This window comes from Trachypithecus francoisi, unplaced genomic scaffold (assembly GCF_009764315.1).
Source record: "Trachypithecus francoisi isolate TF-2019V2 unplaced genomic scaffold, Tfra_2.0 Lachesis_group16, whole genome shotgun sequence".
In the NCBI taxonomy this organism is placed as follows: Eukaryota; Metazoa; Chordata; class Mammalia; order Primates; family Cercopithecidae; genus Trachypithecus; species Trachypithecus francoisi.
Window position 1 is genome coordinate 46,689,997 of NW_022681461.1, and position 13,751 is coordinate 46,703,747.

General features: G+C 39.9%; 1 protein-coding gene across 2 annotated transcripts in view; it reads right to left on the reverse strand.

Annotated features, from left to right (window-relative positions):
* Positions 1 to 13,751, reverse strand: part of BNC2 (basonuclin 2) — a 458,180-nt gene that overhangs the window by 315,003 nt on the left and 129,426 nt on the right. The window contains exon 2 of one of the 2 annotated variants that reach the window (XM_033237409.1): positions 8,478 to 8,603. The exons of the other annotated variant lie outside the window; for it this stretch is intronic. Within the exon in view, the coding sequence (XP_033093300.1) occupies positions 8,478 to 8,603 (126 nt within the window). The remainder of the gene's footprint in view (positions 1 to 8,477; positions 8,604 to 13,751) is intronic. 2 annotated transcript variants of the gene reach the window in all.

Genomic DNA, 13,751 nt, shown 5'->3' on the forward strand with positions numbered 1-13,751 from the left:
CAATAGCAAGCTTCCTCCTTCTTCCACTCAGGCTCTGTTGTATCACTTTGCCTGTGTGTTTTTTTGCCTGTGTGTTCTCTCTTGCCTCTCACTCGCCCTCTCCTTGTCTCTTTCCCCCCTCCTTCACGCCCTCTTCCTCTTTTTCTAGCCCCCACCCCTTTTTTCTATCAGTCCTGCAGTCCTCTTCTTTCCCAGGTATCCTACTCCCGACCCTACACACACACTAACAACACAAAAATCAACTGGCATGCAGCAGCAAGCACCTGCAGTAATAGACTCTTTTATTAAAACTGTTATTCTGCAAGACTTGAAATTCCCCGTGGACTGGGCCATGTCAAAGCCGATATAATTAACTAGAGGCTCAGCAACGGATCAATTACCAGACAAGCAAGTGATAGTGAAATCAATGAAAGATCATCAGCCACATTATCAGTGTTGCAACTCATTAGGGCAAAACTGAGAAATGTGCTCAAAGCGAGCCCAAGCAAGGTGGCATTACAAAACAAAGGGCTAATTTGGAGACCCTGCTGTGAACAATCTGTAACAGAATTAGCCTTTTTCCCCCTAAACTGCACAGCTCCGTAACTAAATGTGACAGACTGAGAGAAGCAGTTTATTAAGACACCAACCCCAAGTTTATTTAGTTCATAAACTCTCTCCTAGAAAATCAATACAGTCTGTACAGGGTTATTAGGCTGACTAGCTAATACATCCAAATCTAGTCTGCCCAGCCAGCAGTCTTCTGACAAAATACTACCCAGTATAGGCAAACTGAGCTCTTTCAGATATCAAGGACTGAGGTGGCCCTGGCTGAAACAGGTCTGCAATATAACATGTTATTGCCACAACACAAGCCTTAAAAACAGCAGGATATCTAAGGTTTAAAAAATATTTTTTTCATAACAAATATACAGTAGTGCACCTGCTAAATGGATTTGCTCAAACAAAATCTTAACTACTTTGTAACACAAGTTTACAAAGAGGACAAGCTTTGTTACAAAAAGAGACAATTAATCCAGACTCAATAATAAATAAGATTTTAAGTTTCTCTAACACTCATTTTAACATAACTATCTGAAAAGAACATTTGACCCCTCTATAAATCCCCAAGATACATGATCTGAACTTCCACATAGAACATACTGTGTAGAATATTTGATGTTAGGATAATTTCTATCTAACAACTGGGACACCTGTATCGTTTTACAGACACAGGTACAGGTACAAAAAAATACACCTACAAGGCACAAATACGTCTTTTGAGTTTTTTTCCACTGGCTACGTAGTCTGACAATTATGGAATAACTCTCTGGAATCATTTATATGAAAATTATTTAAAACTAGGAGGAAGAAGACAAGTATTACTTCCACAATAATTGCTTTTTGCTGCTGATTCTGAGTATTTCAGGTTAAAGAATCAGAAGTACTTAAATGCCATCTGTTGGCTTTCCCACATTTACTGATAATGAGAGATGGACCATGGAGATTATGGAGTCCACCAAACTAGGTTTCACTGTATCCAAGTTAAAGACATTGTGGGAATGTGACTACCTCCCCCATATCACACCACATAAGCAAAACTATACTTACACAAAGTAAGAAACTCAAAAGCATTTTACAATGGTAAAATAGATTGGAGAACTGAAGGGAAAAAACACAATGGCTCTGAAAGTGATTTCTGATGTTGACGATGTTTTAACATTTAAAATCTTCCAAGAAAAGGAATGCACTATAACATGCCTTTCATACTCTAATACACTAAATCCTAAACTTAAAAAGAAATCTTTATTTTCATATAACTATAGTAAAATTCAATTTATAGATTGCTGTAATTAAACATTTTCCCTGTAACTTTCGAGCTGACACCTTATTAAGCATTTCATAGCTCATGTTTTTGAGTAATCTGTAAAAAAGTCAGACATATATATTCTAAACCTGTGCTATAGGTGCCATGTTTTGGATAGTAATTAAAAGTTGTAATTGCAGGGAAATTTTACTTTTTAAAACCTTTTTGCATATAATTACACACTGTGCATGCACCCTCAATGAGATCCAATTAGTTACAAAAAATTTGCATTTCAGTTAGTGTGGGATAACAAGACTATAGGGAGGCACAATGCAATTCCACCAGCAGAGTAAAAAAGTGTGTTCTTTCTTGTTAGCTCTGTAAGCAATAATTCCCACAACCAACTGTTTAAAATGTTACTGATCTTTTCAGTACTTGAGTATTACGGTGGGTTTTGGGTTTTTCCCTCCATTTTCTAAAAAAAAAAAAAAAAAATCACATGTTGGTATAAAAAATCAGCCACAATGAATACATGAAAACGCAAGTGAGCAAAGAATTTTGTTTTGCATGTATGTTTGTTGGGTGTTTTCTTTGAGGGGAAGGGTATATAGCATATGTTTTCTTCTTTCTACTTAATTTCTTTAAAAGCACATTGCTTTCTTAAAATAAGTTATATAACTGCAGGCTAAAAAACCTCATTGAGTTCTATGTAAATATATATGATTTTATGATAAAAGCACACATTTGCTGCACTGAGAAAGTACTCTAGGATTTTTATTTTTTCTGTCTCGAACAATGTAAATCCTGCACAAATATAAAATAAATGTGTAGTTTATGTATATAATTTAACAAGCATCTCTAGAACTTCTGCTGGTTCACAGAACAATACCTATAATTCCCTGGGTTCACTTCAGCAACTGTTAACAGATTCTATAATCGGCAATGTGCTCTGCCTTTGCTCTTCTTTTATTCACTATTCATTTTCAAGGCTTGGTTAAGTACAGAGCTGGGTTAAAGATCAGTGGTTTTTCATGTGACACATGCTGGTATTCATCTAATGGCTTGTCAAGACAAAACTGTCCCTGTTCTTGCCAAAATAATAAAAATGACGCTCCACGTCGCATGACAATCAGCACTTCCTTATGGCGAAACAACTCAAGCTTTTGTAATTCATTTATTTTATAGAAAAAAAATGTTAAAAACTGGCTATCCAATCTTGTATGTGGAACCAGGTTGCCATTCTTGAAGAAGAGTTTTAAAATGTTTTGCCCTCTCTTAATTCTAGAGCAACATGTAAACTAGTTTCTAATCAAATCAGACTTTACCATATAAAAATAATGCTGAAGTTACAAATTCATATGGCATTAAGGTATATAACTTAATATATGCAAACTATGCAGCAGGCTGGAATCAGTCACAGAGGTGGGGGAACCAACTGAGGAAATGTCATTTTTCTTGAGAACAAAGTATGGGACTTGCTTTCCAACATCTGTTGGGCTGTGTGAAATGTTAACAGATGTCTTAAATGAAAAAAGGAAAAATAAGTAATAAAGGAAACCTCTTCTGAACAGATAATCCACCCACATTTCCATATTCCTGAGGAAAGAAGTTGACAGCAACCTTTTTCCCTTGTGAAACCTGCCATCCTTACTTTATTGTGTAAAGTTTCATTTTCTATGTGAAGTTAAGGGGAAAAAATTTTTGACTCACTGTAAAGAAATGAATAAAGTAAAACAATAATTTCAACTCAGGTTTTCCCTTTGTAAAAAATTATATCATAATTTAAGCTGCCTGTTTTCCCTGGACTCACATATGTAAATAGATGGAAAGACAGTAAAAACTTCACCTCCTCCCACCCCAAAAAAGACAGTAAAAACTTCACCTCCTCCCACCCCAAAAAAGACAGTAAAAACTTCACCTCCTCCCACCCCAAAAAAAGAAAACTACACGCACAAAGATGAAACATTACTCTACTATGCTTACATTAACTCTGTTGGCATGGAGTAGGGAGGCGGAAAAGTAAAGAGTAGCTTGTAAGATAAAGTTCTGATATGAAGCCATCTCTACTCATAAACGTACTCATCTTCACAATTAAGATTCACCTATCATTAGTCAGGCGTGGTGGCAGGCACCTGTAATCCCAGCTACTCAGGAGGCTGAGGCAAAAGAATCGCTGCAACTTGGGAGGTAGAAGTTGCAGTGAGCCAAGATCACGCCACTGCACTCCAGCCTGGACAACAAGAGCGAAAACTCCATCTCAAAAAAAAAAAAAGATTCACCCATCATTTATACCTAAGTCCCTGCACTGTCCCACTGGCTCCTAATTTCCTTTCATTACCATACTTATAAGAGATGAAACACTCCTCTTACAACAGGCAAGTGCTCCACAGCAGTAAAGTCTGATATTCATGAAAAATTTTGGAGAATACTAGTTGGATCCCTGTATTTAAACTTTAAAGAACCTGGACAACTACTTTCCTAGTTAACAATTCTCTTTTGTGTTTCAATTTATAGATGATCTAGCCAAGCCCAAATGCAGCAGCCTTTAATTCCGATTAACATGTTGATGCATGCATGCCAACTACTGGATCTAACCTAGTGCCTATCTGTGAATGAATGAACTATACACCTATCTGCTTCTATATGTCTTCCTCTTTGGAAACACCTATATTCTATTGCTTATTCTCTTAAAAACCTGGGACATGAATTTGGATTAACAGCTTATAGATGAACAAATTCAAAATGCACTTAAGGGTCATTACAGATTCAAATAAGGAAAGAAAAAGCTTGTGATTTTCAGAAGATTTTTCAGGCTGGCAATCAGAAAAAGCTGATTGCCAGCCTCAGTCACTGGCCTCTCTCTCATTATAAGAGTCCTTTAGAATTATACATGTTACTTCATATTTACAACTCTACCTTCTCCAGATGGTTCTGGCCACCTTGACTGGGCATTTCAACATAGAGGAAGCTTCATCAGAACAGCCTGAAGATTTCAAGGGGCAAGATCATGGTCCAAGTTGCAAATAAGACACGAAGGCATGCCTTCAGTTTTCAGTTGGTTTGCTTTTTGCCAAAGTATTGTGAGTACTATATGGTCCAATGTTTACACATAAAAACATGATATCCAAGCCAGTGACAAAAAAATAATAATAATAACCACTCACCTACAGGCAAGGAGAAAGTTTGTGTACTGAAGACTTCATTACATGCCCTTAGAACAAGAGAGGAAAATAGGCCTTCTAATGTAAGGTTGGAGGAGGACCCAGGGTCAAATCACTTTAAACAGTGGCACAAACATCCCCGGTAACTAAATATTATCTAAAAGCTTCACCCTTCTCAGCAAAAGGGAGAAACTGGTCTAGCTGACACGTGTGTCTCTACCAACTAAAACAATCAATGTAATACAGTATCTGCTGACAGCCTAATCAGGGGCTCAGTTTCATAGAAACACATCAAGGAAATATCCAAAAGCCATAATCCCTTGATGCACTACAAAAATTTTAAAATAAAAGGATTTGAGTGGGGTATGGTAGATGAGATAGTTTACAAAATGTTAGGGAAATGATGAATCCTTAGACTCAAGATATTTGCAGATAATAAAAGCAGCTGAGGTCAGCATGAATCTTGTGCCTACAAAAGGTCAAACAATTTACCTACCTTGTTTTGGTTTAAAAAAAGAAAGAGTGACTTTATTAATCTTCTCTCAAGTCCAAACAGTAACAGTGGCTTCTTTTTATCAAACCTATATTCAATGTTTTATGAGAACATCTAGAAGGAAAGAACCAGTGATGGCTTTACTTAAATGAATTTAAAACAAACAAAAAAAACGGCTAGGGGCACACACAATGGGAAATTACTTTAACATGAACATGAAAGTTGCAAGAATCACAAAGGTAATGTTAATTTCTTTGTTTTTTGTTTTTGTTTTGAGACAGGATCTCTCTCTGTCTTCCAGCGGAGTGCAGTGCTGCGATCTGGGGTCACTGCAAGCTCCACCTCCTGGGTTCAAGCAATTCTCCTGCCTCAGCCTACCAAGTAGCTGGGATTACAGGCACATGCCACCACCCCCGGCTAATTTTTGTATTTTTGGTAGAGACGGGGTTTCACCATTTTAGCCAGGCTGGTCTTGAACTCCTGGCCTCAAGTGATCTGCCCGCCTTGCCCTCCCAAAGTGCTGGGATTACAGGCATTAGCCAACATGCCCAGCCAAGGTAATGTTAATTTCCTTACTTACTTCCTTCTAAAGTCTGTGGGCCAAGAAGCTTGCAGCCTCAGTAAAGGTGTCATAACAATGGTTAAAATTACTGTCAGAAAAGAAGACTGAGGCTTCATGTTGCAGGCCAGGTGCGATGGCTCACGCCTGTAATCCCAGCACTTCGGGAGGCTGAGGCAGGTGGATCACTTGAGAACAGGAGTTCAAGATCAGTCTGGCCAACATGGCTAAATCCCACCTCTACTAAAAATACAAAAATTAGCCAGGCACAGTGGCACAGGCCTGTAATCCCAGTTACTCAGGAGGCTGAAGCAGGAAAATCACTTGAACCTGGGAGGCAGAGCTTGCAGTGACTCAAGATCGTGCCACTGCACTCCATTCTGTTTTTTTTTTTTTAAAAAAGAAAGAAAGAAAAAATAAAATCAGGGCCGGCGCGGTGGCTCAAGCCTGTAATCCCAGCACTTTGGGAGGCCGAGACGGGCGGATCACGAGGTCAGGAGATCGAGACCATCCTGGCTAACACGGTGAAACCCGTCTCTACTAAAAATACAAAAACTAGCGGGCGAGGTGGCGGGCGCCTGTAGTCCAGCTACTCAGGAGGCTGAGGCAGGAGAATGGCGTAAACCCGGGAGGCGGAGCTTGCAGTGAGCTGAGATCCGGCCACTGCACTCCAGCCCTGGCGACAGAGCGAGACTCCGCCTCAAAAAAAAAATAAAAATAAAAATAAAATCATATTGCAAGGCAGAGCTCAGTACCTTACAAAATTATTGAAAAACTGAACACTGCCTTTAGAATTATCACAGAAAACAGCAACTCTAAAAAGGATACTCCCTCATATGCAATTTACAAACCTAAAAAATAAACTTAAAATCCCAGTATAAAGTTTCAAAAATGTTTATAAAACCAGGGACTATTTTTTATTATTATTGATTATTATTATTTTTTTTTGAGACAGAGTCTCGCTTTATCACCCAAGCTGGAGTGCAGTGGTGCAGTCTCGGCTCACTACAACCTCCGCCTCCCAGGTTCAAGCAATTCTCCTGCCTCGGCCTCCTCAGTAGCTGGGATTACAGGCGTGCGCCACCATGCCTGGCTAATTTTTGTATTTTTAGTAGAGACGGGGTTTCACCATGTTGGTCAGGCTGGTCTCGAACTCCTGACCTCAAGATCCGCCTCCCTCAGCCTCCCAAAGTGCTAAGATTACAGGCGTGAGCCACTGGGCCCAACCTATTCATTTTTTTTCTTTTTGAGATGGAGTTTCACTCTTGCTGCCCAGGCTGGAGTGCAATGGCACAATCTCAGCTCACCACAACCTTTGCCTCCCAGATTCAAGCAATTCTCCTGCCTCAGTCTCCTGAGTAGCTGGGATTACAGGTATGCGCCTCCATGCCCAGCTAATTTTGCATTTTTAGTAGAGACAGGGTTTCTCCATGTTGGTCAGACTGGTCTCAAACTCCCAGCCTCAGGTGATCTGCCTGCCTCAGCCTCCCAAAGTGCTGGGATTACAGACGTGAGCCACCACGCCCCGCTCAGCCTATTATTTTTTAAGAGATAGGATCTTGCTCTGTTGGGGCTACAATGCAGTGCACAATCATAGCTCACTGGAACCTCAAACTCCTGGCCTCAAGCAACCCTCCCATCTCGGCCACCACACCTAGCTTTTTTTTCTTTTTTTTTTTTAAAGATGGGGTCTTGCTATGTTACCCAGGCAAGTCTGGGAACTCCTACCCTCAAGCAATCTACTAGCCTTGATAGAGACTATTTATATGCATATATATTTAAATCGAAAAATGTTGAAACAAAGCAAATGTTCATGAACTTAGAGATTGTCTTCTAAATTAAGAAACCCAAAAGATGCCAGAAACCTATTAACGGTAAGTTAAAAATATGAACACTTAACAGGTCGCTTAGAAGATCTGCATAGTGATTGTCTTTGGTGGAGAATTGTGGCTGGGCTAAGGGACACTTTTGGGGCTCAGGTAGTGTTATGTATCTCCATCTAGTTGGTGGTCCTGGGTATATTCACTGTGTAAAATTTATCAGGCTGTACGCTTTTATTTGTGTACTTTTCTGTAAGTATGTTAAACTTCAGTTTTACAAGTTTACTATTAACACTATTAATATAGTACTATTATTAAAAATAGCAAAAACAATAAACTGACCCTAGAACAATATGAAAGAAAGAAAAGAAAAAGAGAAGCAAGTGCAGGTGGGGAGAGAAACAATAGAAGGCAGATACTTTATCACATTCCAAATCATTCAAATAACCATCATTAAATCTACTTTCCATGATTTCTTCAGGGGCAAGAAGTGTTAGGAAGCAAGTAAATATCTGAGTTTCACAGAATGAGGATGAGTATCAAAGACAGTAAAAGAGTGGCAGAAAGAATAAGTGAGAGAAATATCTTAACTAAGTAGTCAAAGCATGCAAGTGTGTCCAAGTAACTTAAAGGGGAAAAAAAAAAACACACAACATACCTCAATTTGAGATGTATCAACCCCACAACATGGGACCTTGAAATATGCTGGCCAGTCTTGCTCACTAAGCCTGTCCTCTGATTTGTAATTAAGGCTATGTGGAGGTGGAGTAGGCCCAAGGTGTGCCTATTGAGAGATTGGGAAAGGAAATTACATACGCCCAGATAGTATTACTTAAAAGCACTGAGTACATCAAAACTTTTTAAAGAAATTGCAAATATAACACACCAATGACAAACTAAACATATATATATATATATTTTTTGAGACGGAGTCTTGCTCTGTCACCCAGGCTGGAGTGCAGTGGCGTGATCTCAGCTCACTGCAAGCTCCGCTTCCCAGGGTCACGCCATTCTCCTGCCTCAGCCTCCCGAGTAGCTGGGACTACAGGCGCCCGCCACCACACCTAGCTAATTTTTTGTATTTTTAATAGAGACAGTTTTCACCATGTTAGCCAGGATGGTCTCGATCTCATGACCTCGTGATCCGCCCACCTTGGCCTCCCAAAGTGCTGGGATTATAGGCGTGAGCCACCGCACCTGGCCCTAAACACAGTTTTAAAGAGTTAATAGTTTCTAAGGCTGATAGTAGCCAACCGCTAAATAAACTTTGGTGAGAACTAAAGTAACAAAGTGAGAATAACTGAATAATTTGCTAATTGATAATGGATACACTTTTGGCCTGCCTAGCTCAATTTCTTACTCCCTTTTCTTCCACTTAATATGACACTTTTAACTGCTGTTAGGGAATACTAATCACCACCTCCCCACCCCCCTACCCTACTCCCTTGCCAAGTACAAGAAGCTGCAGAGAACACAAAAGTTAAGACATATTCCTTGCTCACAACTTTACAATCTAGTACAAGAGATAAGCCATGAACAAAGCAACCTTAACAAAACCAGAATGGGAAATGAAACAAGCACAGAATTCCACAGAAACTTAAGAGATTCCTTCCAGCCAGTGTGATTTAAAAAAAAAAAAAAAAAAAGCTTCTACGCCGAGGCAGGTTTTGCTCTCGCACTGAGCATCCGGATTATATTCCTAGAGAAGTAATACAGTTTGACTGGAACATAAGGGAAGATGTACATAGAAGAACAATGAATGAAATGGATGCAGTGGTTGATAGGAACTATTATAAAAGTAAAGGGCCCTATACTCCACTACAAAGAGTTGCTATTTAGCCTATTATCCACCAACAGTCCAAACTACTAAAAGCTTCTCAACAGCAGTAACGTCTGATCATTATTTTACTCCAAGAAGATTTATCTGGCAACAGTATGACAGATGGACTGAAGTGTGAAAAGACAAAAGTGGGGTCCAGTTAGGAAGACATTAAAATAGGCTGAACACGGTGGCTCATGCCTGTAATCCCAAACTATGGAAGGCCAAGGCGGGCAGATCACCTGAGGTCAGGAGTTCAAGACCATCCTGGCCAAAATGGTGAAACCCCATCTCTACTAAAAATACAAAAAAAAAAATCAGCCAGGTGTAGTGGTGCATGCATGTAGTCCCAGCTACTCGGGAGGCTGAGGCAGAAGAATCAGCTGAACCCAAGAAGCAGAGGTTACAGTGAGCAGAGATTGTGCCATTGCACTCCAGCCTGGGCAATAAGAGCAAAACTCCATCTCAATCAATCAATCAATAATCTGGGTAAATTACTGGCAACAGGGCTGGAAAAACAAAAAGTACAAGATACAAAAGATACTGTGAAGATAAAATCAAGGGGACCAGAATGACTGTAACAAATGAGAAGTGTCAACAATGACACTAAAGTTCTAATAGTCTGAGCACAGGAAAATGGTAGCATTATCAACAGAAAGGGGGGTGAACTATTTTGTGAGAATATGTATCAAGTTCAGTATGGGGGATCAGCAGATCATGCAGATAACCAGGCAACTAGAAATGTTAGAAAACTGACTGACACTGAAGTTACCACATCCAGCAGCCATCTATACAGACCTGACCCAAGAGATAAACAAGTGGCCAAGGTCAGTATCTCAGGGGATACCCATGGTTATTAGGGGGAAAAAAAGAAGGAACAGAGTTAACAGGAGCATTGTGACTGTCCCACGTTCCACATGATAAGGGAAAACAGTTGACAGAAGGTAGGATGCTTGAGAGTTTTAAATGATCTAAAACAACAAGACTTATATTTAGGGTATGGTTAAAACCAAGTGAAATAGTAAGTAGAAGCAAATACAGTAAGAACAAACCAAAAGACATGGGAATAATAAATACCAAAATCAGAATAGTGCTTAAGGATGGAATATGGGGAAAGGTGGATGGGGAGATTGACAGTGAGTGACACAGTACAATTTAAATGGTAACCTTAGTCTTCAGATGTGTTTGTACATATTAGTTCCTAAACTTGGGTCAATGGGTGTTCAACATACCATTCTTTATGGGTATTTGTGGCTGAAATATTTTATTAGGCTTTGTGCCATAAGAGTGAATGTCTTTGTAGATTGATAGGTATACAGAATCCATATTGCAGAAGAGTTAAGAAGTAAGCAAATTGTGAAGACAAAGAGGCAGAAAAGATAAAATATTCTTTGGAGAAATTCTGCAAAGAAAACAAGTAAGAGAAACGTGGTCTGAAAAGTTAGAGGAGCTCGGACAGGTTGTGTTCATAAGTTGGCAGTTTGTTTTTCACTACGGGGAAAAAAGAGACTATCACAGGCAAAGGGGACGAAGCCAACAGAGAAAAGGATATTGAAGATCTAAGCCAGAGGGAAAATGGTATGAAAGGGTCCAAGGAGAGAATATGATCAAGAGCACAAATGAAAAGGGTGCCCCTGGAGGGAGAAAAAAGAAACTCTTTTTTTCCCTCAGAAACCAAAGGTAAGAGATACAGAAAAAAAAAATCTGTGGTTAAGAAATACATATATTAAAACTGCTCACGTTAGAAAACCAGTTTATTACCAGTCTCTTCCACTAAATTGTACACTTCTTAAAAGGGACAGAATTTTTATTTGCTAATTCACGGTCTAACAGGGTGCTCAATAAATGAGAAAAGTAAAGATGGGGCTATGTGGTGAGGGAGACCTGATAGGAAGGAATCAAGGAGTATCAGAAGGAAGAAAAGGCTGGGTCCAACTGGAAAGGGTAAAATGAAACTCTGCTATAATCCCAGCACTTTGGGAGGCCGAGGCGGGCGGATCACCTGAGGTCAGGAGTTCGAGACAAGCCTGACCAACATGGAGAAACCCCGTGTCAACTAAAAACACAAAATTAGCTGGGTATGGTAGCGCATGCCTGTAATCCCAACTACTCAGGGGCCTGAGGCAGGAGAATCTCTTGAACCCGGGAGGCGGAGGCTGCGGTAAGCCAAGATCACACCATTGCTCTCTAGCCTGGGCAACAAGAGCGAAACTCTGTCTCAAAAAAAAAAAAAAAAAAAAGAAACTCTGCATCAGTAAGAAATGAGTAACAGAAATGGCAAATAGCAGAACTCAGCCTGGGTTCCCACAAAAGCGTGAGAAATAATAAACAAGCTGACTGGGTCCAAGAAAGTATACCTCAGAGTTCCCAGTTTGGGAAGTGAAATACTTAGAACCAGCAAGGAGTTCTCGACACAAAGAGAAAAATACCTTGCTCTAAAACATACACCATTCCAGGTGCAGTGGTTCACACCTGTAATCCCAGCACTTTGGGAGGACAAGGCAGGTGGATCACTTGAGGTCAGGAGTTCAAGGCCAGCCTGGCCAACATGGTGAAACCCCGTCTCTACTGAAAATACAAAAATTGGCCAGGAGTGGTAGTACACGCCTGTAGTTCCGGCTACTCAGGAGGCTGAGGTACGAGAATCGCTTGAACTCGGGAGGTGGAGGTTGCAGTGAGCTGAGATCACGCTACTGCGCTCCAGCCTGGGTGACAGAGTGAGGCTCTGTCTCAAAAAAAAAACAACAATAACACATATACCTTGATGGGCAATACTATGTTATAAATCATCGTCATTATGCAGCATTCTCATAGTGTGTAGTTCTTATGAAGAAAATAAAGTAAAACACTGAGAACTGATTTTGGATGAAACTAGTCTTTATTTAGGTTTCCCCAAATTCAAAGTGTTTAGTATGTAGCGTTCTAATGTCTATGAATTTATTTCTGGCTAGGAAATTCCCCAAAGCCAACAAAAATCCAAATACTTTATGCTATGTCACCTATGTGATTTGAACAAAGGCATAAAAGATGTGGAATAATTTCACTTCATTAATAAACATAAGACAAAGCTGAAGAGAACCAAGTTCCACTCCTTATTGTCCGATTCCTGTCTCCAGAACTGCAATTGTGGTCCAAAGTCACACCAGCTTTCTGCCCAATTAGTGAGGTCTGCATTAGCAGAACTCAGTACTTCTAGTCCCGAATCCCTCTAGAGAGCAGGGAAATGATGGGTTCCATCACCTGGCCAACATCAGTAACCGCCAGAGTCACCTTAGGGACACAGACAAAGACATTCATCTACTGTACTGGCAGCCCCTACAGCCTGCCTTCCTAACAGAGTCCTTTCTGTGAAGACCACTATCTAAGTGACCTGTCATAGAGCTTTATAAAGCAGCATTAATACTGTGGGCCAAAATGAGATTGATCTTTGAGCTTCGTGGTCTCCTGTTGTCAACAGTGCATTATAAAACCAATACTAAATACTTTATAAACAGGTCTCCCTACAGTATATTAGAAAAACAGTGCATATTTCATGCCCCATAGTTAGGTAGCCACATATCCATCAGACAAATAAATTATTTATTAGGTGCTCAGAAGTGCAATAAGAGTCAATAAACTAACTTCTGGATACTTATAAGCTACTATTTCACTGGAAATTGTACCTGAATGAGAAAACTGTCTCACTAACTGAATAGGGGGTGGAAATATCTCAGCTCTCTCAAGTGTACTGTCAGAAGGAAGCATGGGCCTCATGAGTGAGAAAGGACAAAATTCCCACACCCTGAAAAAAGTCCTAGTTATTAAATTACAAAGAAAGCGTCATCCAACCCCATGCTCATTTCTTTTCTCTTGTGTACAGATTCCTCTGGTTCTACCATCCTTGGAGATAGCTCAGGGAAATAAAAATTGGTGGAAAAATTTCTAACACACCCTGAGACAGGCCAGATGACAACCACCAATAACGGTTTGCATTTGACATCTCCAAAGAAACTACACAATGACTTGAGTGTACCAGCTTTCTGCTACATGCATAGCATAGAATTTTGAGTTTATGAATCTAGGGTTTAGAGTAGACTTTTCTCCCCCCATGTTTGGTTAAAGCTCCTAAGCCTA